At 37.4% G+C, this 26444-nt stretch overlaps 1 protein-coding gene across 1 annotated transcript in view; it reads right to left on the bottom strand.

Moving 5' to 3' along the window:
- The window catches only part of LOC109083811 (tenascin-R-like), a 127885-nt gene that overhangs the window by 16807 nt on the left and 84634 nt on the right, over positions 1-26444 (bottom strand). The window contains 12 exon segments of the mRNA XM_042775899.1: positions 301-444; positions 1800-1919; positions 6060-6203; positions 6299-6418; positions 12639-12905; positions 13820-14083; positions 14316-14405; positions 15315-15500; positions 15736-16005; positions 19885-20035; positions 21591-21706; positions 23750-24013. Coding sequence (XP_042631833.1) covers positions 301-444; positions 1800-1919; positions 6060-6203; positions 6299-6418; positions 12639-12905; positions 13820-14083; positions 14316-14405; positions 15315-15500; positions 15736-16005; positions 19885-20035; positions 21591-21706; positions 23750-24013 — 2136 coding nt within the window.

The following is a 26444-nucleotide window of genomic DNA, read 5'->3' as shown; positions in this document are numbered from 1 at the left end:
GACTTGAACCCCAGTGCTATATTTAACCATTATCTGATGTATCAGTTTGAATGTCTCAGGTTTGGTTTAGTCACATGGCTAATGCAGTGATAAAAGAAGATACTCATTCTCTTTTGTTTGAACTCTGTTCTTGGATCCTCCTTTACTTCTTTACCTGAACTCTTACCTTCCTCAGCAACTAGGGTAAAGGCCATTAAGCCTGTTTTGAGATAACAAGGGAGTATAACAGGAAATAGGGGGTCTTGACCTCCTTGAGCCCCCCTGTAATTAGAACACAGAGAACAGAGATGGAGCACTTACGTGTGACAAAGTTGGTGATGACGGTGCCACTGGTGAGAGGACCTTTAGTGGCATAAAGAGCCACTGAGTAGGTGGTGCTGGGGATGAGTTGACCCAGCTGGTACTCCTGCTTGTTACCCTCCACTAAGAAGGTGTCTGCCATAACTGGAAAGATAACATCCATTAGTGCAAAAGCAAGTGAAGAACTGCCAGTGTGCATGAAAATATTTATAACCCTATTTATTTTAAAATTGCATTTCAATAATTAGGAGAAAAATGCATTAAAAATGAAAATCAAATATTACCTAAATTGAAATTTAAATAATAACAAACATTACACATAGGTAGCGACATAAGTGTTACAGGGTAACGCATTACAAGTAATGCGAGTTACGTAATCAGATTACTATTTTTCAAGTAACTACTAAAGTAACGCATTACTTTTTTATTTAGAAGAAAATATCTGAGTTACTCTTCCATGACACAGACTTTCATTTAATTCACTGGCTGATTCAGTTGATCAGCTATAAAACTGTGATTCGGTCAAAATTCCCAATAGAAACCATAGTTCCCTTAAAGCTAAACTGACCTGCTTCCCTTACACCCTATTACTGTGAATTGCATCGGACCACCAAAATAAACAGCTATTACCATTGATGACAATTATGGTTTCTAAAGTCATGTGCACACCAAAGATGACAAGTATAATGATAACTCTAACTATAAAGTTTTAATTATCATTCAAATTATGTGAGATTGGGGATGTCCACACTACAACAATAAAACTTTCAGAACATTTTTTCCCCCAGCTGATGAACAACAAATCCATCCTTCTTTAAAGCAGCAGACAACTTAACTATGCATATGGTTATAATAAACAGAACATTATTGTCTGTTGGCGTGGATGCTGATAGTTATTGTTACAGTCATATTTATACTTATTGTTCTTTGTGTGAATGACCTGTAAATGTACTCTTTGGATGCTCTCAGAACAATTCACAAATGCATGTTTATCCTCACTGTAGTAACAATTCTGGGTTGTATTTTTATTTGTTTATGTATTTATTTCTACCTTGCACAGACTTGCTAATGATATGTAAGATCATTATTGGCATCTACATAATTTGGCTAGCATTTACCAAGTTACAGATGCATTCACTGCAAAAGTTTGACTGGATGTGTATCTTTCATGTCAAAAAATAAATTACATGAAAAGCATTCTCTTCACCCTTTTTAAAAGCCGATAAGCCAATTCATTTTGCTATCCCAACTATGCAAGATAATATGGTTAATTGTATTTTATTATTGCCATTTAGTGAGACCCATTTGCATATCTGCATTGCTTTTTCCCTGCTGCACACAGGACTGAAATATTTGTCGAATTAAAAAAAAAGAAAGAAAAAAAAAAGAAGAAGAAACTACATTTCATTCGGTATTTATGGCTACTGCATTTGTTAAAGAAAAATTATGCTGATAAAAGATTGACAAAGTTCCTTTCCCTTCATCAGGTTTTCACATACCTTGGTTACGGGTGAGAGTGACCACGTAGTTATCAACACTGGAAACAGGGGGGTTCCAACGTAGCAGAGACCCCTGAGGTGTAACATTCAGTGCAGTGAGGTCCATAGGCATGTCCATAGCTGTGTGGAACAGAGGATTATGTGCAAATTACAGAAAGACAATCTGAGATAAGCTCAGCCAAGGTAATTGGCAGCAGTCTCATCTTCACCTTTTTTTTTCCCTGTGCAAACGATATTCACCGGCAATTTAAAAATAGAACACCTCAGCAGCTTGGAACTAATTTGTTGTGATGATCTGGCTGGTGAAGATCACAATTTCCTTAATTAGCCGACATCGAGGGGGAAATTAGACAGTCAAATGTCTGCAGAGCTCATTCTCAACAGCATTTCTATGCAAGTGAGTAATAAGAAATGTTGTTCTCCATAATCCTCTATCCATGCTGTGACTTTCACAGATGGCCTACCTTATTTCAGACAGGAAAAATCTCACTCTCCTCTTTGCACTATAAAGTATGTCCTCTTAGATGAGGTCAGTGGACTGTAATCACATATTACCATCTTCCCATTCTGTTCCACGCAAGCCTCTATACCCTCTGGCAATAGCCATATCACTTCTACAGCTGTAGAGAGCTGACCCTCCCATTAGGCACCATTGACTTTGTTCCAAGAAATTCTAGGCCCTCTCACTACCTTCCAGAAAAGCTGATCTCCGCTGCCTGACAGCAGTTCAGAGACAAAATCCCCCAAATCTCCATCGCACCTTCCCCTCTTTATTCTTTACTAAGTCTTGACATGCCCTACGCTGACAGACTAGGAGGAGAATATCAGTTTTCCCTTATGTGCAGTGAACTTGATGATCCTCAGCAGGTCGTTAGGCAGAGCTGTGAACCAGAACACAGCGTTAAACCAGATCCATCATGTTTTATCCACCCTATTGTCACCCTTTACATAACAGCTGAAATAAGCCACGTTTTCGATTTCCTATTAATAATAAGCTGTTTCAAAAAGATGCATTTTAAAAGAGCCGCTTGTCACTTTGCATTGTTAGAGCATTGACAAGATTGCTGTCAACACGGTCAGCTTGAGATTGTTTGCTTGCCATATTTTTATTAGCTTTGAACAAAACTGTCAGGCTTTAAGCTGCGATGGTGAGTGTAGCTCTGTTTTGATGTATAGGAAAACACTTCCTACCTGGTTATTAAGTGAGTCAGCAGTGTTTAAGCAAAGGCCAGCATCTGTTTGTTTTATTGTACTACATCAAAAGATATGACTAATTAGTTCACTTCCTAGGCTCGAGATAGACTAATTAATTAATTTTAGTGATATAATGCACAGCCTGGAACAAAGACTCCTCTGTAAAATTTATCTGTTCTCGTCAGTGTTGTGGAACTGGACTTTGTGTGTTTTTTCCGTGTTTTACCCCTGTCCTTATTCCTGAGTTTCCTTTTATGGTCATTTTCCTGTTCTTTTTGAGTTGACTGATTATTCTATGCAGCTGTTTTGTTTATTATCCCATGTATATCAGTTCCTGTTTGTGCCTTCAATCCTTGTCCGGTCAACTTTGTTACTAGTTGTTTGATTTTGCTCCTGAGTTGTATGTACCCTGCATTTTCAGTATTAAACTCTATTCAAGTGAAGTTTGAGACTCCTGCGTTCTCCCTTGCCACAACGAACCATGACAGTCAAAACATGAAGATAATCACTTAACATTAAAAAAATATTGGGTCTCATTCACTAACTGCATATGTGCTTATTTTTGTGGGTTTATTTTTATTTTTATATTAAATACTACTACACTACTTAGATTAAACCTCATTGTTTTATTAGTATTTTATGTATTTTATCATTTATTTTTAATAATAGTTATTAAAAAATATAAAATGCATTGATAATTACTAATATTCAACTAATTCTATATGTAGATATATAACATAGTTTTAATATAGTTTTAATGAATTTTAGTGTACTCTAGTGTAATATATATATATATATATATATATATATATATATATATATATATATATATATACACATACAGTGCCCTCCACAATTATTGGCACCCCTGTTTAAGATGTGGTCGTGGACTTCTAAAAATTCTCCTTTTTTTTAAACAACATAGAACCCAAATGCAAAAAAAAGAGAAAAATCCAACCTTTTATTTAAGTACATTACTTTGGTGTTAAAAAAAAATCACACATTTAGAAAAAAAAAAAACTTGAAATCATGTGTCCCACAATTATTGGCACCCCCCTAACAATTCCGCTGAAAAATTTAATTGATTTTTTTTAAATATATTTTTCTGTAGTTGCTAAAGTTGGTCAGCGTATCTAGGAACTTTTAATTAGTAATTCATGACCTGGGGTATAAATATGACGTGACACAGAGGCCTAATTCTCTTACCCATTTGTCAACATGGCAAAGACAAGAGAACACTCCATTCAAGTGAGGCAGACGTGTGTCGACCTTCATAAGTCAGGCAATGGCTACAAGAAAATAGACACTCGCCTTAACTTGCCCGTATCTACAGTCAGACGAATCATTAAGAAGTTTAAAACAACTGGAACAGAGACAAACAAGGCTGGAAGAGGTCCCAAGTTTATCTTGCCACAACGCACAGTGAGGAGGATGGTAAGAGAAGTAAAAAAAAGTCCTAAGCTCACTGTCACAGAATTGCATCAAAGAGTGGCATCTTGGGGTCACAAAGTCTCCAAAACAACCATCAGACGCTCTCTACATGCCAACAAGCTGTTTGGGAGGCATGCAAGGAAAAAGCCTTTTCTCACTAACACTCACAAACGTAAACATCTGGAGTTTGCTAAGCGGCACTGGGACTTCAACTGGGATCGTGGCTTTGGTCAGATGAGACTAAGATTGAGCTTTTTGGCAACAAACACTCTAAGTGGGTCTGGCGTAAAACAAAAGATGAGTATGCCGAAAAGCACCTCATGCCCACCGTGAAGTATGGTGGAGGATCTGTGATGCTGTGGGCCTGTTTCTCTTCCAAAGGCCCTGGGAACCTTGTTAGGGTGCATGGCATTATGAACGCTTTGAACTACCAGGAGATTTTAAATAAAAACCTGATGGCCTCTGCCAGAAAGCTGAAGATGGGTCGTCATTGGGTCTTTCAGCAGGATAATGATCCAAAATATGTGGCAAAATCTACACAAAAATGGTTCAGCAGTCACAAACTCAAGGTCCTCCCATGGCCATCTCAGTCCCCAGACCTCAACCCAATCGAAAACCTGTGGGGCGAGCTAAAGAGGAGAATGCATAAGAGAGGACCCAGGACACTGGATGATCTAGAAAGATTGTGCAAAGAAGAATGGTCAAAGATCCCTCTCTCTGTGTTCTCCAATCTTGTGAAATGTTATATGAGGAGATTAAGTGCTGTCTTGTTGGCAAAAGGGGGTTGTACAAAGTATTAACATCAGGGGTGCCAATAATTGTGCGACACATGATTTCAAGTTTTTTTTTTTTTTTCTCTAAATGTGTGATTGTTTTTTTTTACCACCAAACTAATGTACTTAAATAAAGGTTGGATTTTTCTCTTTTTTTTTTGCATTTGGGTTCTATGTTGTTTTAAAAAAAAGGAGAATTTTTAGAAGTCCATGACCACATCTTGAACAGGGGTGCCAATAATTGTGGAGGGCACTGTCTATATATATATATATATATATAAATACTACACTACTTAGATTAAACCTCATTAGAATAATAAACACACTACTTAGATTAAACCTCATTAGAATAATAAACAGCATTAATCATCAGGGTAGAGACTTTATGCACAACATTTTGTGCATCTGATGGACATTTTCTGTGAGCACCTTGTCTGTGAATGTAAGTATGAACTCTTGTCCACAATTAGTGAATGAGACACAATCCATAGTACTAGCTGCCTGTAGCCGCCATGTGGTGCTCTTCAAATAAGATGGCAGGTGAGCATCTCTGCTGATCACTGATTCCATTAGTAAAATTTCATTTCACTTCTGCGAGATTGCTGGCAGCCTCCCAGAGGACGGGCGGAACGCACAGGGTGAGAGATGGTACTCATCACATGGTAAATGATGTGCATCATTCCTTAGACTGTCATCCATATTTCTATCAAATCAAAGTTCTGTGACGAAAGAGGCTATGAGAGCACATCCTTCATGAAATACTAAAAGACATTTCCTAGGGTAAATCAGAATACCAGTCTGCAGAATGTACAGTAGTATATGATTAGTATGTCTCCTAGTAATTGACAGAGAACAGACATACCTGTGAAGACAGTAGTGGTGATGACCTTGCTCTCTTGGCTTCCCCTCACTGCGTTCAGCTTGATTTCATACTCTGTTGCTGGATGGAGGCTAGTTAAGGTGTAGTTGGTGACATCATTGTCAATCACCACATTGTCCATCCTACCTGTTAGATTACATGACAAATGACAAATAGTAATGCTGACTTTTTTATTATTTGTTCAGTTTAGATATGATTTAAATATAAGGCAGAGAAAGTACCTTTTGGTGATTGGTAAGACATTTTGTAGTAATCAAAGGGTGCGTATGGTTGAATCCATGAAATGGTTACAGAGTCTTCTGTGACATACAGCATAGTCATATCTCGGGGAGGGTCCATTCCTGTATTTTTTGGGGAAAAAAGTATCTCAGTTTCCACCAAATATTAAGCAACACAATTTGTTTCCTGAGCACCAAATTAACATATTACAATGATTTCTGAGAGATCATGTGACACTGAAGACTGGAGTAATGGCTGCTGAAAATTAAGCATTTCCATCACAACAATACATTTCATGTTACAATACATAAATTGGAAGCTATTTCAATTTGTAACAATATTTCACAATATTACCATATTTTTGAACAAACAGTTGTAGCTTTGGTAAGCCACAGATACCTACTGTAAAAACATAAATAATCTTAACAACTTTTGAATGGTAGTGAAGGACTGTACTCAATAATATTGCACTGATTGTAGAATTGCACTATTCACAGTTAGACATGATTAACTTATTACTGAAGTAAAAATATCCAATAACAGGAGGCTGCTGAGATAAAAAAATGTTTAGTATTCAGTATGAGTTCACAATGTCGGCACCCATAAGGCCACCCAAATATATTGTAATATTGATTAAAATATTATATTAATATATTACACTATACAATTGATTATTATTATTATTATTATTATTATTATTATTATTATTATTATTATTATTATATTCTCTATTGCAATGTTATTTCATATTTGTGTTTGTCAACAGGTCCCGGAGAGGAGGAGTATGAGTATGCTGGACACAAGACACACTTGACAAGGACATTTGCATTGTTATTGTCCGCCGCTGTCCAGCAGGGACTCTTTCATGATTTGTTTATCTGTCCCAATAGCTCTAAGGTTACACTGCCATTGAAAACAGTTATAGAGACTAACAGTGGTTCTGGAGCGTTCTGACAACTGAGAGGGAAATAAACTGATTTACTCTTGCCATTATTGACGTGGCCAGTCCTTAAAACGAGTGAAAAGCCATTCACACCTCCCCATATTCATTAGACTAATGCATTCAGTTCATAAACTAAGGGTGGCAATTCATAAACAGGTTGTCAACCTCATTTAAATGCTTTCAGGGTAAAATATTCCTCAGTAAATGAGTTGTGATTATTCATGTATGCATATCTTAATTTATTTTCCACTCAGCAGAGCAGTCAGTAAATATATTTTCAGACTTTGTATAAAGGGCACCAAGAACATCTTTTCAGCCCGTTCCATCTGCATTTATTCTGTTTCTTATTGTTGAGCATATGGTGACCTTTTTTTTCACTTATGGTAATGTAAAGTAGCGTTAATGTGTGACAATATGGTTTCTAACTAAAGCAAGAACACACGGAAAATGTAATAAACACATTTCTAAGCTAACAAGCTTTATAAAACATTAGACGACAACAGGTGCAAGTACTACTTCATGCACAAATCATGTAATTACAATAATAATAATAATATGAAGCAAAGTAAAAATTTAAACATTTTTTATTTAACTAATCAAGCTGCTGTGCAGGTGGCCTGCTGCAGAGTTCATTTCTATGTTTAGAAATAGCTCCGAGACAATATCTGCTTTGGCAACTGCAAATATCAGTTCACTGACAGAACAACTGAATAATTCTTGCCACCTTCACATTCAGAGAGAGGTAATTAGGGGAGGATTACATATTGTTGAATTAATTAAGACACAAAAGGGTGAAAAATCTGTTGTGCAGCTGTGAACAGGAATCATAATGAGAAAATCCAGCAGGTAAAGATGAGATCCTGTTTTGTGCACCCTCGTAAGTGACTGTTAAATGATTGACACAAATGCAAAAACCTTTAAGGAACAGTTCACCCAAAAATGAAAATTCTGTCATCATTTAATCACCCCCCACTTCTGTTAACGGTAACCATTGACTTTTTTTTCTATACTATGGAAGTCAATGGCCACTGTAAACTGTTTGGCTATCAACATTTTTCAAAATATCTTGAGGGTGAGTGAATGATTTTCATTTTTGAATAAACGAGTCCTTTAAAGTTTATCCTAGGTAAAATGCACGTTAACTTGTTTTATGATTTCCTTAATCGATTTCCCCGAACTAAAGCCAATGCTCTCAAAAGAATTAACATTCAGACTCTTAATTTAGTAAAATGGTTCATTTTCAGTAATATTTGCATTATTTTCAGCACTTCAGTGTGAAGTATAATTTTTATTTTCATTTAAAACCATCAAACCTCATTCAAATCAAACAAAATATCATATCCAAAAAGCCTCACATAAGTAAATAAAACCATCAAATCTTAATCAAATAAAACAACAAATTTACTCAAATATCTCACCAAAAGGTGTCATGTGTAAAAATTGAGGTAAAAATATCCAAAAAATGACCTACACGCATCAAAAGAATGAGAAGAAATAAGGGCGATGATGTCATTAAAAAAATGTCAAGTTATAGTGCTTCAGAGATATCAACCTTAATTAAAGCTGCAAGCAGCGATGAACGGGCCCTCGCACCCGGGCTCACCACCACCGGGTGGCTTTTGTAAAACAGCGAACGGCAAGAAATATGCGTTTAATGTGGTAAATATAAGAGAAATATGTCAAAGTCATTTATATGTGCCAATCTTCCTGCTGCCAGCTGGTGGCGCTATAACTATAACTGGATTTTGGCATGTACATTTCTTCAGTCCTTTCCAAATATTTGAAGTTTGGTGCAGATTGGACATTGCATGTTTAAGTTAGTGTAAAAACAAGCCATTTCCTGCTGCCAGCAGGTGGCGCTATGATTATAGTGGAATATAGACCTTCAGATGTGTTCAGGCCAAGACTCTTTTCGAACATGTGAAGTTTGGGGAAGATCGGACATCTTATGCCTGAGTTACAATAACTTCTATTCCCATGGCGAGACATCAAACTTTGTCATGGCGCCATGGCCACACCCTTTAATGAAACCTCAAGATGTTCACAATTTAACATCGCAAAGGCCTTTAGATTAGATTGACCAAAAAAAATTATAAAATGTCATACAATTTCTAGGAGTAGTTTGTTATGGAGTAAATCATGTCACTTCCTGTTGCCATCAGGTGGCGCTATAGCGATATCTGAATATTGGCATGTAGATATATTCAGGTCAGGAGTCTTCTCAAACATGTGAAGTTTGGGTCAGATTGGACATTGTATGTCTGAGTTATAGCAACTTCCTTTCTCATGGCGAAACATCGAAATTTGTAAGGCCGCCACAGACACGCCCTTAAACGAAACCTCAAGATCTTCGCAATTTAACATCGCAAAGGCCTTTAGATTACACTGACAAAGTTTGGTGTTGATCTGAATAAATCTCTAGGAGGAGTTCGTTAAAGTACAACCCCTGAAAATGTCAAAAACGACACAAATTTTGCAGAGAAAATTCAAAATAACTGACTTCCTGTTGGGATTCGAATTTCGTACCAAGAGACTTTTTTGTAGGTATTGGTGTGTTACATGTGTGTACCAATTTTTGTACATGTGCGTGAAACGTAGCTCGAGGCGCACTCCGTTGAAAATGTATAGGTGGCGCTATCGAGGCATTTTGCCACACCCGATGGAATATTGGCCTTCAGATGTGTTCAGGCCAGGACACTTATCGAACATGTGAAGTTTGGGCAAGATCGGACATTTTATGCCTGAGTTACAATAACTTTTATTCCCATGGCGAGACATCGAACTTTGTGAACCGCGCCATGGACACGCCCTTTAACGAAAACTCAAGATCTTCACAATTTAACATCGCCCAGGCCTTTAGAATAGAGTGACTGAAAAAAAAAAGAATTATGTCATAAAATTTCTTGGGGTAGTTTGTTACAGCGTAAAATATGTCACTTCCTGTTGCCAGTAGGTGGCGCTATGACTATAACTGAATATGGGCATGTCAATCTGTTCAGGTCAGGAGTCTTATCAAACATGTGAAGTTTGTGGCAGATTGGACATTGTATGTCTGAGTTATAGCAACTTCATTTTTCATGGCGAATCATCGAAATTCGTCAGGCCGCCACGGACACGCCCTTCAACGAAAACTCAAGATCTTCGCAATTTAACATCGCAAAGGCCTTTAGATCAGGCATACCAAATTTGGTGTTGATCTGAATAAATCTCTAGGAGGAGTTCGTTAAAATACAAGGCATGCAAATGACAAAAATTATGCAAAATTTGCCCATAAAATTAAAAATAACCGACTTCCTGTTGGGTTTCGGATATTGCTCCAAGAGTCTTTTTTGTAGGTACTGATGCTTTACATATGTGTGCCAATTTTCGTGCATGTACGTGAAACACAGCTCTCGGGCTGTTGATTTTTTTACGATAGGTGGCGCTGTCGAGCCATTTTGCCACACCCTCTTCTGAAACCTATATCATCCGTAAATTTTCACCAGGTCTGACGCGTGTGCAAAGTTTCAGGACTTTTCGAGCATGTTTAGGCCCTCAAAAATGCGATTCATTTTGGAGAACAAGAAGAAGAAGAAGAAGAAGAAGAAGAAGAAGAAGAATAATAATAATAATAATAATAATAATAAACAAAGCAGATACAAGAGGGTCCTCACACCATCGGTGCTCGGGCCCTAATTAGCATTAGCATTACTAGCCACGGCCCGACAGGTGTCGTAATACCAGTTTCGGCCATGGGAGGCGATATGCGGGCAACATAACCACCAGCCAACCTGCAATACACGAATAACTCGCACGGCTTGTGGGCGTACTTGAACCTGATGTCAAGCAACCGCGCTCGGAATCACAAATCAAATCCAATAAGAAAAGGAGCCGAAACAGAGTAAACATCGGCACTGCTTTCCATCGCTGGAGACAACTGATGGACTTGAAAGAAATGAGATTTGACTCCGAACTTGCAAGATTTCTTTTGGATTGGTAAGTAAGATGCTGTTAGTATTTCGCTAGAAGTTTGTTTTATATGTTTGCGTATTTTTTTTCGGGAAGTTATAACATAGAAATGTATCGAAGGATGTTCGATAAACGTGCTAATGTTAGCGATGGCTAACCGTAGCTGCGTTTGATAGTTAGCTAGCTATAACTTACCCACAGATCCAATCCGGTTTTCACCTGTTATCTACCAAAGCCCGTCTCTACAAAGCTGATGCTAAAATGTAACATTACCTAAGAAGCTTGAAATGTCTTCGATGATAATGAACCCGAGAGAGAGAGAGCGAGAGCGAGCGCCCCGGCCGCGCGCGCACTCACTCACTATATTCAGAGCGGTCAAGTTTTTGAAAGCGTGTGAAAAGAGTCAATTGCGTGTGTCTCACGGTGAATGCTTGAGAGTTGGCAGCTCTGGTTACGTTGGTTGGCGCTAGCCAGCTGTCTGATGTTGACCAATGATGTTGACAGAATGCTGTCTGTCAAATTAATTTAATTCAAATAATGTGTATATACAATTCAAAATGTAATATGAACAAAACGAATATGAACATATTCACTGGTAAAGGTGAAGGGGAGTAGCTTGAAGATGTCATGTTTCAAAATCACTTGACATCACCCAACGTTCCTCTGGAGGCAAAACGTCCTTTAGGCTTCGGCTATGGTTCTAGGGGTTGTTGTGAAGGTAGGGGCGGAGCATAGAGACTATGCCGTTTCTCGTTTGTTACTCTAGAGTAGACCAATTCACTTTATTGAGGCATACTGCCCCCATCTGGTATGGAATGTGGAGTATGACTTGATTTTTTTGCCAGACATTACACATGGCTCCTTTAAGGAAAGAACAGTGTGAATGCTGAATCCATGAATGGCACAAATGTAGTTCAATATCTCTGCAGGTCTCTTTTATTGCTTGGAGAAAAGTTACTTTGTCATAAGGCTGCAGTTGAACTCTTTTCATATCTTGAAAGAGATTAACTCAACAACTGGATTCAGAAATGGAGAATATATAGGCCACCATCACAGATGTCTCTATATAAATATCAAAGTCATGATAGTTGTGTGAGCAATTTCATAAATTGCACTTCCTGTGCATTACAAACCCGGCAGGTATTAATATGATGCTATTTGACAGCATGTCATGAATATAGCATTACTTTAGTTTCTTCATGTGAACTGTTTTTGAAAGCAAACTGAAATTAAGCATGAAAATGATACATGCAATTTGCATGAGATCAAGAAAAATGTACAGTCTGTTTAGGAAAAGTGTTAATTGTTTTGAGTGCACTGGCCTTAGTTTGGGGGGGGGGGGGGATATGTAAAATTAACCCTGAGAAACCCCTGTTTTCAAATATTAAATAAGCACACTTAACAACCTCAGACATAATGTCCTTGAACATCATTTTCATTAGTACTAATACCTGTTGTGACTGAGCCAATAACTGGCTTTGAGGTCACATTGCCATGCATGGTAACCAAGGTAACAGTGTACCGCCTGGAGGGCAGGAGACCAGTGAGGGTGATTCTGGTTTTGGACCCGTCTAGAGCAATCTCAGAATCATCAGTGGAGTCCTGAGCATTGTAGTTCAAGATAAATGCGTCAGCAGGCGGTGCCGGTGCACTCCATGCCACAGTCAGTGAATCAGAAGTGACATCAGAGAAGAAGAGCTGTGTGATAGGGCGGAACCCTGAAATTGAATGACAACAACTATATTATGAAATGCTGGCTCCTGTGATTTAAGATCTCTTAGTTGATTGGCACATCTTCACAGGAAGGAAGAAAGAAGAGTATGAAAATGAAGAATAATGAGATAATTGGATGAAGTTTGCAGAAGATATGCAGCCAGTCAGTAGATTTCAAGCAAATGATAGAAAATGAATACAGAAAAGTGGAAAATGATGATGTAATACGATAAAATCTTGATACTGTAGATATAAATGTGTTGATGTACCATGCCAAAGCAAGTAAGTGATAACAATAAATGTTAAATGCTTAATGAAGATAAAATCTGAAGAGTTATTAATTGACGACGGGCCGTTGAATTATTAGAAAAATAATGCACACCCGAGGTGGTGATGCGGCCACGACGCAAAGCGGAAATGTGGTGCTCAAGTCATGATGCAACAGCCAAATACATTATTTTGCGTTTTTACATAAAAAAAGATAATATATATATACTGTATATATAATGCTATAATAGAGATATAAATGTGCTGATGTGTCATGCAAAAGCAACTGAATGATAAAGGCAAAATGTTGTAAAAGTGCATAAGGATTAAATATATTCTGTGCTGATAAAAAAAATGTTGGTGAACCCCTGAAGTAAAGGACAGATGGACAGCTGAATTTTTATGAAAAATTATTAAAAGTGGCTACAAATGAACCTGCTGAAAAAAAAAAAAGCTGCAGGAACCATTGTATATTCTTTGCACGTGAATTAAAAGTCTTACATCCACACCATTCTGAATCCTCATGCAATTATCGGAGATTAATGATATTTCTGGCCAAAACTGACATGACATGTCACTAGGCGGAGATGAGGCAATGCTTTGGATACTCAACAGTGATTCCTGTACTTGATTTCCCAAAAGATCAAATTACCTGTGAAGGCATCAATAGTGGCTGCAGTGCTCTTCTGCCTGCCTCTCTGTGCTGCAACTGTAATGGTGTACTCAGTGCCTGGCTCTAGACCTGTCAGTGTGGTGGTGGTGACATCCTTGGGCACCGTCAGCTCAGTTGTCACTCCAGTGGAGGAAGTGTAGGTTACCCTATAGTGATCAATAGGCCCCTGCACTGTCCCCCACAACAGGGTGATGGTGTTGTCTGTGGAGGCTGTGACAGTCAAATCCAAGGGGACATCCAGACCTAAAGATCAGAGTATATTGCTGCTGTTTCAAGGTTTGTAATGGGACTATTAAGGTGTTTGGTTCAGTTAACCTTCAGCATATTTTTATTCCATCACAAACATCATATATCAGTTCTACTGGCAAAAACAGATTTGTACAAGTCGACAGCAGGAATACAAACTCCATGGAATAGAAAATAAATTTATTATACTGTAATCTGGCAACAGCAGGCCTATAATCTTATCCCTTACCCGTTCTGGCATTCATCGTAGCTGGGGTGCTTTGGTTGGCACCTAGAACTGCTGAAATTCCTATGCCATACTCTGTGCCAGGGAGTAAATCTAAAAAGGCGTGAAAGTTAAATAGTAAAAGATAGATTGTGATTTAAAATTGAGAAATGCGTTATGCACATAAGCAATATATTTTGCTGTCACTAAATAAGTATGCATTTTTGGTAAATATAGATGTGTGGGCCCTCACAATTAGTTCATAATGAGATGAAAAACATAATAAGAGACTGAGTCAATCATCTTGATGGGACTTGCACTGTCTTAGAGATGAGAAACAAAGAATTTATTTTCAATACTTATTATCAGAAATGTTACTTATTTGCATAAAAGCTGTTAAAGAAAGAAAAAAGTCTGTATGCCAGCAAATTTGAAAGAGTTATTCTAGACAGTGAGCCTAGACTGAGGGTTCAGGGTCTTAAAGTTGGCCATAAGGTCAAAACTGTCTGTATAAGTGCATATTTAAACTTTATGTACAAATTCCTAAGAATACCAAAAAGATTACAGATACAAATCACAACCTTTGTTTTGGGAGAAAATAAATGCCTTTATAATATACTTAACACAGACCTCAACCCATTATAGTGACAAAGCAATGTACTTAAATTATATATTTTGTTAATGTGAATGTGTGATGGCATGCTTTTTTATTATAAATAGAAGAATTTGAAAGCTTTTTAATCTTACATTTAAATTTTGAAGCAACGGTTGTAGTTTACATAAAACAATTTTAAAGCATTTTTAATTTTACATTTGAATTTTATTGAAAATGTTAAGAATTTTAATTTTAAAAGGAACAATTTTGTTATGAATAAAACTATTTTACCAAGTATAGGTTCTATATCCTATATATATTATAATATCTGAAATTTGGTTATGTCAGAAATTGTAATATATTGTTCAGAAATTGTATAGAATATTTCAGTACTATGAAATAAAGGAGAAAGTTGGGTTTGAGTTTACCAGTGAGAGTAGTTTTGGTGGTGGCGCCATCGTTGAGTGGGACAATGACTTTATCATACTGATCACCAGCCAGTGTGCTGTAAACCACCCTGTAGCCTTCTACATCTGCCTCACTATTGTCCCATTCCAGCTCCAGGCTAGTGGAAGTTTTTGACAGAACTCTCAGGTTCTTTGGTGCATCGATTTCTAAAAAATAAAATAAAAGACACAATCGATAATGTACTAGTCACTTAAATGGATCACAGAAAGCTGGATTATCAAGTTGCATTTCTGAAATCAAATATAAATGTTTATTTAAATGAAGCAGAACTACTCCACTTGAAATAAAGATGCTAGTATAGCTAAAATAAAGAATGTGAAAACTAAAATCGAAAGTGAATGGTCAAAATTTATTTACACAGTCAGAACTGCTTTCCTTCACCTGTGGTAAACTCTGTGGAAATGGCTCCACTCTCAGTGCCATTCCGGACTCCACTGACTGATACTTCATACGTGGATCCAGGCCTCAGGACTTGGAGGGAGTACTGGCTCAGAGTAGGCTGCAGGCGAAATGTTGTCTTTGGTCCATCCACCCCTACCAACCCATACCGCAATATGATCTGGTCCACTTTAGCCTTGGGTGGGCTCCACTCCACAAAGGCAACCGTGTCTAAGACATCTCGTACAATAAGTTGTGTTGGCCCATCAATCACTAATGGAAAAAACAAACAAACAAACAAAAAAGTATAAGACAACATCACTGATAAAAGAAAAGTCAGCTTCTCAATATGCTAGAAGGGTTTTCAACCATAAGTCTGAGGACCCTGGGTGTCCATACAAGCAATCCAGGTGCTTGGAGAAGATATAGAAAACATACAGAATTTTCTTTTAAATTCTGAACTTTTAAACAGTTTAAAAAAATCTGGTCAGCATGATATAATCTAAATATAAATGCAGTTACTATAAAATGATACTGAAAAAAAGGTGAAGGTCTTTGGCTCTATAAAGGTTTAAAACCCTTAATATAGGAGTTAATAATAGAGAATCAAATCATATAGACATTTCTCTTACATGCTAACAGTGGCATAATAAGTTTTGTTTTGAGTAATTTGTGCCTAAGGGTGTTTATTTGATGATTTGAGTTTACTATCTGAAGCAATAACAACAACAACAACAACATGGCAGTCTGGATGTATAAATCCTGTGATTAATGATGAACATAAAACATTCATTTTTGTTCCATTAAATACAAATGAAGATAAAATACAAAGTAGTAAATATGTGAATTTGCTTGAAGTGTATTCTTCCACAGAAAAACATTGCCCTAAGCTACAGCACAGACCTAACATGTAGTGGCGAAACTTATTTAAAAACAAGGAAGCAAAATGTACAGAACCTAATAACGCTGAATTTGCAGGTTTGCAAGAGTATAGTTAACTGTGACTGAATCTTAGGACAAATACCTGTGGTTAAGCCAGAAGTTGAACCACTTAAACCAAACAATGTTTAAAAACTGAGAGCCACAGTGTTTACCTGAAGTCATATATGTAACTGTAAATATATCTTATTAAAAACTACAAAACTTCACCTATAAGTTATCCCTGCTTTCAAGTACAGTACATGAGAAAGTATCAGTAATATTCACCAGATACTGACAGCAGGAAGTCCAACTGCAAACCCGCACTCAAGCGACTGAATCAAGTGGCCATGCTGAGCCTCCAACAGGCTCTTTTAATAAGAGGCTAACTGGCTGTGAGAATAATTAACCTGCTTCTTTATATAGGGCAACATGACCATCTGCCTCAGAAACATGTATTGTGAAGGAAGATGAACATCTCTGGAACTTTTAACCTCAACAGTTCAGCTCATCTCCAACCTCGACCTCATTCTGCTGTGATATGCAAAACGCTACTAATTGGACCAGGTGAGACTATGCTGAATTGAATGTTTACCTTTCAGAAAGATGAGCCTACAACTTATAATGCACATGATGCCATTTTTACTCCCTAAAGAGTATTACAACTACATAATGTGACCCGTTGATCAAACACAAAGGTTTAGGAGGAACCCCAAGTATGAGGAAATGATGTCACCTCAGGTTCATGGGAATATTTACTTTAAGTTCCCTACACAGCCTATTCAATCCACAAGGGTGATTTCTTGGTTTTATTCTAGACACACCAGCACAGTCTCATTCTGAAGTCTAAGCACACCAGAGACCAGGCAGTAGACTACGGTTTATTTTCCCCCCCAAAATGTTATATTTTAACGCTTAAGCATGATTACTGTGAAGCAAATTCATGAGGTACTGAGAGCATGCTTAGCGAAAACTCGTCTTCCCAGGCTTTCTCCGGGGATAGATAAATCTTTGCACACATAAATAATTAAGTGACATCAACTTTGTCTTTCTTTATCCAATAAGGTATCCACAGTGGACACATGAAATATTAATGGACTTGCATGCATAATTAATGCCTCTTTAATTATGCTCGACAGTGAGGCCCGTAGATATTAATGCCGTTTTCACAGCAGACATGCAATTTCAATTGTCCAGGAAAAGTTCAATTGAATCTAATCCTCCAGTCTGTAAGTGACAGAAGAAGAATACTTTGGTGAAGTTTACATTAAGTGCATAATTGCTGGCAGACTCACCCATTTATCATAGTGACATTTTCCATTAGCTGAAGCAATATGACACCTCCTTGCATTTTATGCCTTCCCAGGCCAGCCCAGCCCCTCTCATGTGTCATTTGAAAGGTCTGTTTACATTCCCTCCTTAGAGAGTGCACTATATCACTGGCTGTATGTTTTTCTGCATGTCTTTTCAGACACATTTGCAATTGTGTTTCGATCTGACAACACATTGTCAGCAGCCTAACAGTAAAATGACTGTGTTCGTAGTATAGTTTGAAGGTGAGCCCTATGTTCAGCCTCATTGCTGCACTACTGATTCCAGCACCAAGGACAGGGGAAAAACAACAGGACATGGCAGATGGGTGGAGGAAATCACTGCTCAAGCCACTTCCAACTTGTCAGCTCCATCTACAAAAGAGACACTAGTGACTCAGCTGGCTGAGTAACCTGAAGGGAAAAACACTTCACATTGTTCGTGCTTTCATCTTCTCAGCACACAAAAAACAACGGTAAACTAGATTTCCCTGCACTCCGCCCAAGGAGCATTTGTTTGCTTTGAAAACTTTTGTCTCCATCAGTGATGAAACATCCTGTTCTGCCATTCCACACTAAGAGCATCTACACACTATCACAAAACTTCAGCATAGTAAATTCATTCATGGTTGATACTAAATAAGGCATTTTAATATAATATAATATAATATAATATAATATAATACAATATAATACAATATAATACAATATACTATAATATAATATAATATAATATAATATAATATAATTAGTGCTGTCAAAATTAGCGTTAACACATGCGATAATTTTTTTTTTAGTTTAAAGGCGTTAAAAATATTTAACACAATTAACCCAGGGGCTGAACAAGGGTTCGCCACCCCACTCACAACTGCTGGTTCTGTCTCATTTTTCTTGACAAGAATTGCGTTTATTTAGACCTTGCATTTATTTAGCCTTAAAATTGTGCATGTACAGTATATAAATATTAGTTATATGAGTCAGGTTTAAGAACATGTCTCTGAAATGCAGTGGTTTTCAGAACTGTCCTGGAGCAGCCCAGCACTGTCTCCTTCTACTACTGTAATGTTGAATGGCTATAGTCATTGCTTAAATATTAGGAAACAACAACAACAACAAACTATTTCCTAGAGACATCAGTAATATTGGTATCAGTGATACTCACCTTCAGACATAAGAATAGATGCCACTAAACAAATATAAAAAATATATACTGTCTTTATGTTGTTTGTACATTAATTTGAAGATTGAATGTGCAATTATTGCAATATAAAAGTATATTTAAAAGCTTTCATATTACGTGGAATTAATTATGATTAATCACAATTAATTTCATAAAAATGTGTGATCAATTAGTTAATTTTTTAATAAATTGATAATATAATATAATATAATATAATATAATATAATATAATAATATAAGCATTTGCAAATAGGCAAAAAACTATTAAAGGGAAATGTTATCAGTAATGTATCAGTAAAGTGGACAAGAGGTTATGATGGAACATGGTGGTACATTTCATGACAGATGATAGACCTCATTCCTAAATAATTAATGACTATAAGAATGCATTAGTTTTATTATCATAGAGCCACGCGAATGGTCTTTAAGTTATTCAGAAACAATTACTGAACAAAAAGCTTAAGTTGCACTATAGAATCTTACACAGAACTTATTGACTAAAGGTGCAATACTGACATTGTAGGGGTAATGAGAAATTTTCAAAACACGATTGAGTTATCAGAAAATGAAACAGCAAGGCGTGGGTGTTCCTATAGATCGGCTGGTAGAGCTTGGTGCTAACAATGCCAAGGTCATGGATTTGATTCCCAGGGAACACACATACACTAAGGGTATTACTTGACTGCGCTTTGAATAAAAGTCTGCCAAATGCATAAATGTAATGTAAATGAGTGAGAGGCGTACATGTAATAATGGTTGCAGTAACAGGCTGGCTCCTTCCTTGGTCTTTCAAGGCCACAAGGTTGACAGTGTATTCTTCCCCAGGCCGCAGCCCTGTTTGGTGGAACAACGTGATGGTACTGGGTAGTTGTGCTGTCATCCCTCCATCATTGTCCTTTGATGTGCACAAGACACAAACACATACAAAAATATCACATTTCACAATTCTGGCATCAGAGTGCAGGCAGGCATACAGGAATAAACAGTACACTGCTCGAATCGACAGAGATTGTTTTCAGGAGGCAGTCGGCTGTGTAAACAAAGAAGCTGCTGGAATTTCAGTGTAGATGCATTTTGTAGATGCCAGATGTTTGATGTATTGAATCAAGCCTTGTTTTTTTCCCAACTCGCTTAGCAGAGCACTTTGTGAGTCTGAAGCATCGCACCCCACAAGACATCAGCTAAGCTCCCCTGAAACGCTTATGAAATCAAGCAATATAAAAGTGCGTGAGGATTTCAGAAGATGTGACTGTTCTAAAAAGCCTCTTTCCTTTTGTTTTTTGCCATTGACTCAGTGAACGCACACTTGTCCCTGCCCTCACATCCATTACGATATTGTGGAAAATCAGGCTCTTACGCTTTGTAGGATTAAATCCACAGAGGATATGACTTCCACTTCTAATATGATTTCCCTAGTGGTGTACCAGAATTGGCTCTCATGCACGGTACTCTTAGCAGACCCTCTCACCGATGGAAGATTGAAGTGCACCATGATCCCCTCACCCTCAACCGTCAGCTTCTTTGTATTCAACTTCCTATTCCCTCGAAAGAGGCTATTGACTTTGTTTTCAATGTATTTTCTTCTTTTAGTCCAAAAAAAGAGGGATTTATGAAACTCATGAACTCATTTTGCCAGGGAATAAGCTATGGATTTTGTTGAGAGCTAAGACAGTGGCATTAGTAATCATTTGTGTGAACCATTTAAGTAAACCATAATCCCCACTTTACCGGTTTCCATTACACACAAGCATACCTCTGATATGTATTTTGTTGGAGGGAAACACTGTGTTTACAGATTTAATGGCTGGGTCTTAATAGTAATGCTACAACCAAACGAAATAAACAATGCCTCAGGGGCTCTGATGCATATTTGTTATTATACATAGGGAGAGATGTTTCACCTCGATGTGAAATGACAGGTATGTTGCACAGGAGACATGCTGTTTTGCATATGGCGATGTCTCCCACAGCTATTTCATACTGAGGCACCGAGCACAAGCTCCACATTTTGTTGGCATGCAGGAGCTGGACGTTTTTCTTCTTCCTGTGAGGGTGCAGAATGCACATGCTGAAAATGTTTTGTCCTTTCTCCAGATGGAAAATTTGAAACGGAATTAGTGAGAAAATCTTTGCCTGGATGTGTTGTGTTTCTGTCATCATGCAACAAAAATTCTCTTTCAAACAAGGACAGATTGACATTTATCATGCTGAGAGGCACCTGTCAGAAACTGAATCATTTTTGGCTTCAAAAAGCATTAATTTATCAGCTGTGCACAGATGTCTTTCAAAACCTTACATTGCAGTTTTCTTGTTTACTGTTGTCGAAATACAATGCAGAGGATGTTGAAGTCCACAAATGCTAAATGATTCCAGAACCTTAGTGTTGTTATGCCAGAAGCTACAGCAGGGGCAGAATCAAATGAAGTGTGACCTTCTAAGGAAAGCCTTACCTTGGGAATGAAGCTTATTTCCCAACCATCAAACAAGTAGTCTAAGGGTTGCCACTGAACCTCCACGGACGTCTCCATGATGGATTTGAAGAGTAAACCGTCTGGATTCGAGAGATCTAAAAGGTACAGATTGATGCATTATTGGCCTCCGTCTTGTGTGTGTTCAATGAATCAACATTTTTCTTAGCCAAGGTGGATCTTTACTTTCTGCTTTTAGCTCCGTAAAAAGAGAGCAGTGGATACAGAGAGGTTCACTTTGCAGACATATTCAAGATTATTTTATTTTTCCCAGATAATTTAAACATGCAATGCTTCTTTAATAGTTTACATTTATTGTATAAAGGATGCAGTCGGGAAACCCAAAGAATAGAAGTCAGGAAATAGTATTACAGTCATTTCACAGTACACACAAGTGAACCTCCAGCCCTTTCAGTGTCAATGATTGTAAGAGCCTCCAGAGGATTTGAAAATAATATAGTGGAAACAGTAATAAAACACTATCTCTGCTGAGAGTGTTCTTATACTTCCATGTATATGATGACATTTCAAGGTTTGTAAGAAAGTGATAATGTACTGTCATACAATAAGTATTACTAAATAAACTCTGACAGTAGTCAGATTAATTATTTTATAAAAAATAAGAAAATTAAAAACACAATAGAGCAAAAAATTAATTATATAAACTTACGTTTTTCAGCTATAGTTTATATGTAGTAATACTACAGAAATTAAAACACTGCATAGCTTTCAGTGTTTGAATCAAATATGAATTGATTCTTGTTAAAGATCCAAAAGACAAAAAGCAAAGCACACAGAAGCAGCTTCATTATGCCCCCATCAGTTTAATAAAAAATAAACTTAATCAAACATAAACATAAAGATAAATAGGCTGCTGTCCCTTTAAGACCGACTGCACGTATCCAATATACTGAAACCGGTTTTCACCCAACTGTTTACGAGTATAGAACACATAACCGACTGTGTTTACATGAGTACTCCACATGACGGACATTTTGATATAATTCTGCATGTATCGGACCATTCAAGCGCAATAACACACAAAAAATCTGAATTTGCGATTGCATGCTGTCTGAGAGAGGCGCTTTTTGTGTTTGGGCTTCAGGTGTGTGTCATTGCATTGAGTTCTTTAATGCATACTGCACTTAATATCTAACATCTAGCACTTCACACTCTATTTTTTCATTCATACATTTTTTATCTTTGAGATGTATATAACTTTTAATGTAGTACTGTGCTATGGCAAAATCTCTAACGATAGACACTTTATACCGTGGTAACGATATATACCGTCATACCGTCCATCCCTACTGTTTTTACTGTATTTATCTCTTTTCTTTTTCTTTCCTTCCTTGCTTTCTCTCTGTTTTAATTCCTTCCTTGCAATATGTTTTCTTGTTACTAACTGCACAGGATTTTAGCTATTACAAGGATATGCTTCAATTGCAGAAAATGGGCAATAATGTTCAAAAAGTCTAATCTTTGTTAGAAATTATTATTTGTATTACAGATATTATGGTTTCACTAGTTGAATATCTCAGAAGTCTAAGCAAGCTCTCAATGCCTGCCAGATGCCACATGCAAATAGCAATTTCTTTCAAATTCATTAAGTTCCAATTATCTTTATTATCTCTGAATTACCTGCAAAAATGTAAGAAACAGAAGGCCAGGCAGTGGTGCTTTATGATTGTCTGTAAAATGCCCAACTGGCTTTTCACAAATAGTGGAATGTTTGTTATGATGTGTTCTATTCTAGGCTGAGGCATTTTTCTCAAGGCTGACAGACAGTGACTGTATACGAAAGGCCCTCTAGCATTTTGCCAATCTGGCACTGCTACTCACCAGGTGGTGGGTGTCTAATCATATCCTGTTGGCAAAGACAGCCAGTTGTTCCTCTGAAGAACTAACATGAGGTATGTGTGTGTGTGTGCAAATGGGACTGTGAAGGAGTGTGTAATCTCTCGTCCAGGTCTATTAAACCTGGGTCATGCTTGGGTAACAATGATGCACTTACTATGAAAATGTCAGATTCAAGATCTATGCAAAACACCTCAGACATTTCAATAGAAAAAATAGCCTTATCTGACCAAAACACAGATGTTCTTGGAATAAAACAGCTATCAGGAGAGAAGTGCACTCACAGGTGGAGACTAAGGTGTTCAGTGGGGCACTGATGATGTCGTCGATCACCGCGTACACATTGATGTTGTACTCCAGACCCGGCTCCAATTCTTTGATGGTGGTGTTGGTAACATTTCCTGGGACTCTGATCTCTAGTTGGACTCCACCAGGGGTTGTGGGGGCATAAGTGATGAGATAGTCTGTCAGGATCACAGGCCCCTCCCACTCCAGATCAATGGTATTCTCTGATACTCCCTGAACTTGCAGGTTCATAGGAGGTGACACTGTGTAGAAAAAGAATGAAGATATCACATGAATATGAATCATTCTGATCAAAAAGCAATCATTCCGAGGAGATGGGTATGGAAAGTTCTCTAATGTGATCTCAGGCAAATCACATTGCAAGTGTTTTACTACTTTTGTTCACATAATATACCTTTTAAAATTGTATTTATAGATAGATAGATAGATAGATAGATAGATAGATCGTTTTTTTCCCCACACCACATCTAGTATCATCTGATAATGATGTTTCTGTATGTAGTAAAGTAGTAAAATAAAAAATGCTACGTATAAAAAGATATGGAGAATCCCATTTGAGCTACCCAAGAGACTAAGAAAGAACCCAGGTCTCCAGAACACATGAGAGTTCCTCCTGATACTGGGCTCATAGGAGTAGCAATAAGTGGCCCCTAGGGAATTACTAAGGACTTGAGAAAGCAATTCAGCTCCTTCCACATGTACAGGACAGATTGGCATTCCTTCTGGTCCCCCTCTATAACAGATCCCTCAAAACAGAGAAAAAAAGTCCCAGGGTGCATACTTAGCAAAATTTATCAGTCTAGCATATGTGCTTTTCATCCATATCTAGTTGCTAAGCTCCCTTTTTTATTTTCAAGGAGGAACAAGAATCCAGGAAGTGGAGCACAGATATTCAGATATAGTCTTAGGCAAAAAGGGAGCAAAGGTCTTTCCAACTGGATGCTTATCAGTTTCCACTTCTCTCAAGAATGTCTCATCACTTACAATCTTGAAAACTGACATCAATTATTTGAAATGTCTTACTATAACAAGAAATATATTATGCATAATCAGTATATATTTTTTGGCATATTAAGTATAATCAGGAAATGTTTTCTATTTAAATGATATATATTCACACACACACACACACACACACACACACACACACACACACACACACACACACACACCCCACAAACACAATTGACCTTAAATTCATATATATATCACATATACTGTATATAATTCTACATATACATTCAAAAATAACTGCACAACATTTCTTACAGAACTTAACTGATTTGCAATGCATATATATATATATATATATATATATATATATATATATATATATATATACACATACATATATATATACACACTCATCGGCCACTTTATTAGGTACACCTGTTCAATTGCTTGGTAACACAAATTGCTAATCAGCCAATAACAAATTAGCAACACATTTAGGCATCTAGATGTGGTAAAGATAACTTGCTGAAGTTCAAACCGAGCATCAGAATAGGGACGAAAGGGGATTTAAGTGACTTAGAAAGTAGAATAGTTGTTGGTGCCAGACGGGCTGGTCTGAGAATTTCAAAAACTGGCCGATCTACTGGGACTTTCAAGCACAACCATCTCTAGGGTTTACAGAGAATGGTCCGAAAAATATAAAATATCCAGTGAGTGGCAGTTGTGTGGATGAAAATGCCTTGTTGATGTCAGAGGTCAGAGGAGAATGGGCAGACTGGTTAGAGATTATAAAATGGCAACAGTAACTCAAATAACCACTCGTTACAACCAACATATGCAAAATACCATCTCTGAACGCACAACATGTTGAACCCTGAAGCAGATGGGCTACAGCAGCAGAAGACCACACCGGGTGCCGCTCCTGTCAGCTAAGCACAGGTTTACCAAAATTGGACAATAGAAGATTGGAAAAACGTTGCCTGGTCTGATGAGTCTAGATTTCTGCCGTGACATTCACATGGTAAGGTCAGAATTTGGCGTAAAGAACATGAAAGCATGGATCCATCCTGTCTTGTCTCAACGGTTCAGGCTGCTGGTGGTGGTGTAATGGTGTGCGGGATATTTTCTTGGCATACTTTGGGCCCCTTAGTACCAATTGAGCATCGTTTAAACGCCACAGCCTACCTGAGTATTGTTGCTGACCATGTCCATCCCTTTATGAGTACAGTGTACCCATCTTCTAAAGGCTACTTCCAGCAGGATAATGCACCATGTCACAAAGCTCACATCATCTCAGACTGGTTTCTTGAATATGACAATGATTTCACTTTACTCAAATGGCCTCCACAGTCACAAGATCTCAATCCAATAGAGCAGCTTTGGGACGTGGTGGAACGAGAGATTCGCATCATGGATGTGCAGCCGACAAATCTGCAGCAACTGGGTGATTCTATCATGTCAATATGGACCAAAATCTCTGAGGAATGTTTCCAACACCTTGTTAAACCTACGCCACAAAGAATTAAGGCAGTTCTAAAGGCAAAAGGGGTCCAACCCAGTACTAGCAGGTGTACCTAATAAAATGGCCATTGAGTATATATATATATATATATATATATATATATATATATATATATATATATATATATAGATAGATAGAGATAGATATTTGCATTACGTGTTGTAAGTTGATTTTTAAAAATGTCATTCACCACAGAT

The sequence above is a fragment of the Cyprinus carpio genome, chromosome A2 (genome assembly GCF_018340385.1).
Source record: "Cyprinus carpio isolate SPL01 chromosome A2, ASM1834038v1, whole genome shotgun sequence".
Taxonomy (NCBI): Eukaryota; Metazoa; Chordata; class Actinopteri; order Cypriniformes; family Cyprinidae; genus Cyprinus; species Cyprinus carpio.
Note: the sequence above shows the minus strand (reverse complement) of the source record. Positions and strands in the feature narration are given on the sequence as shown.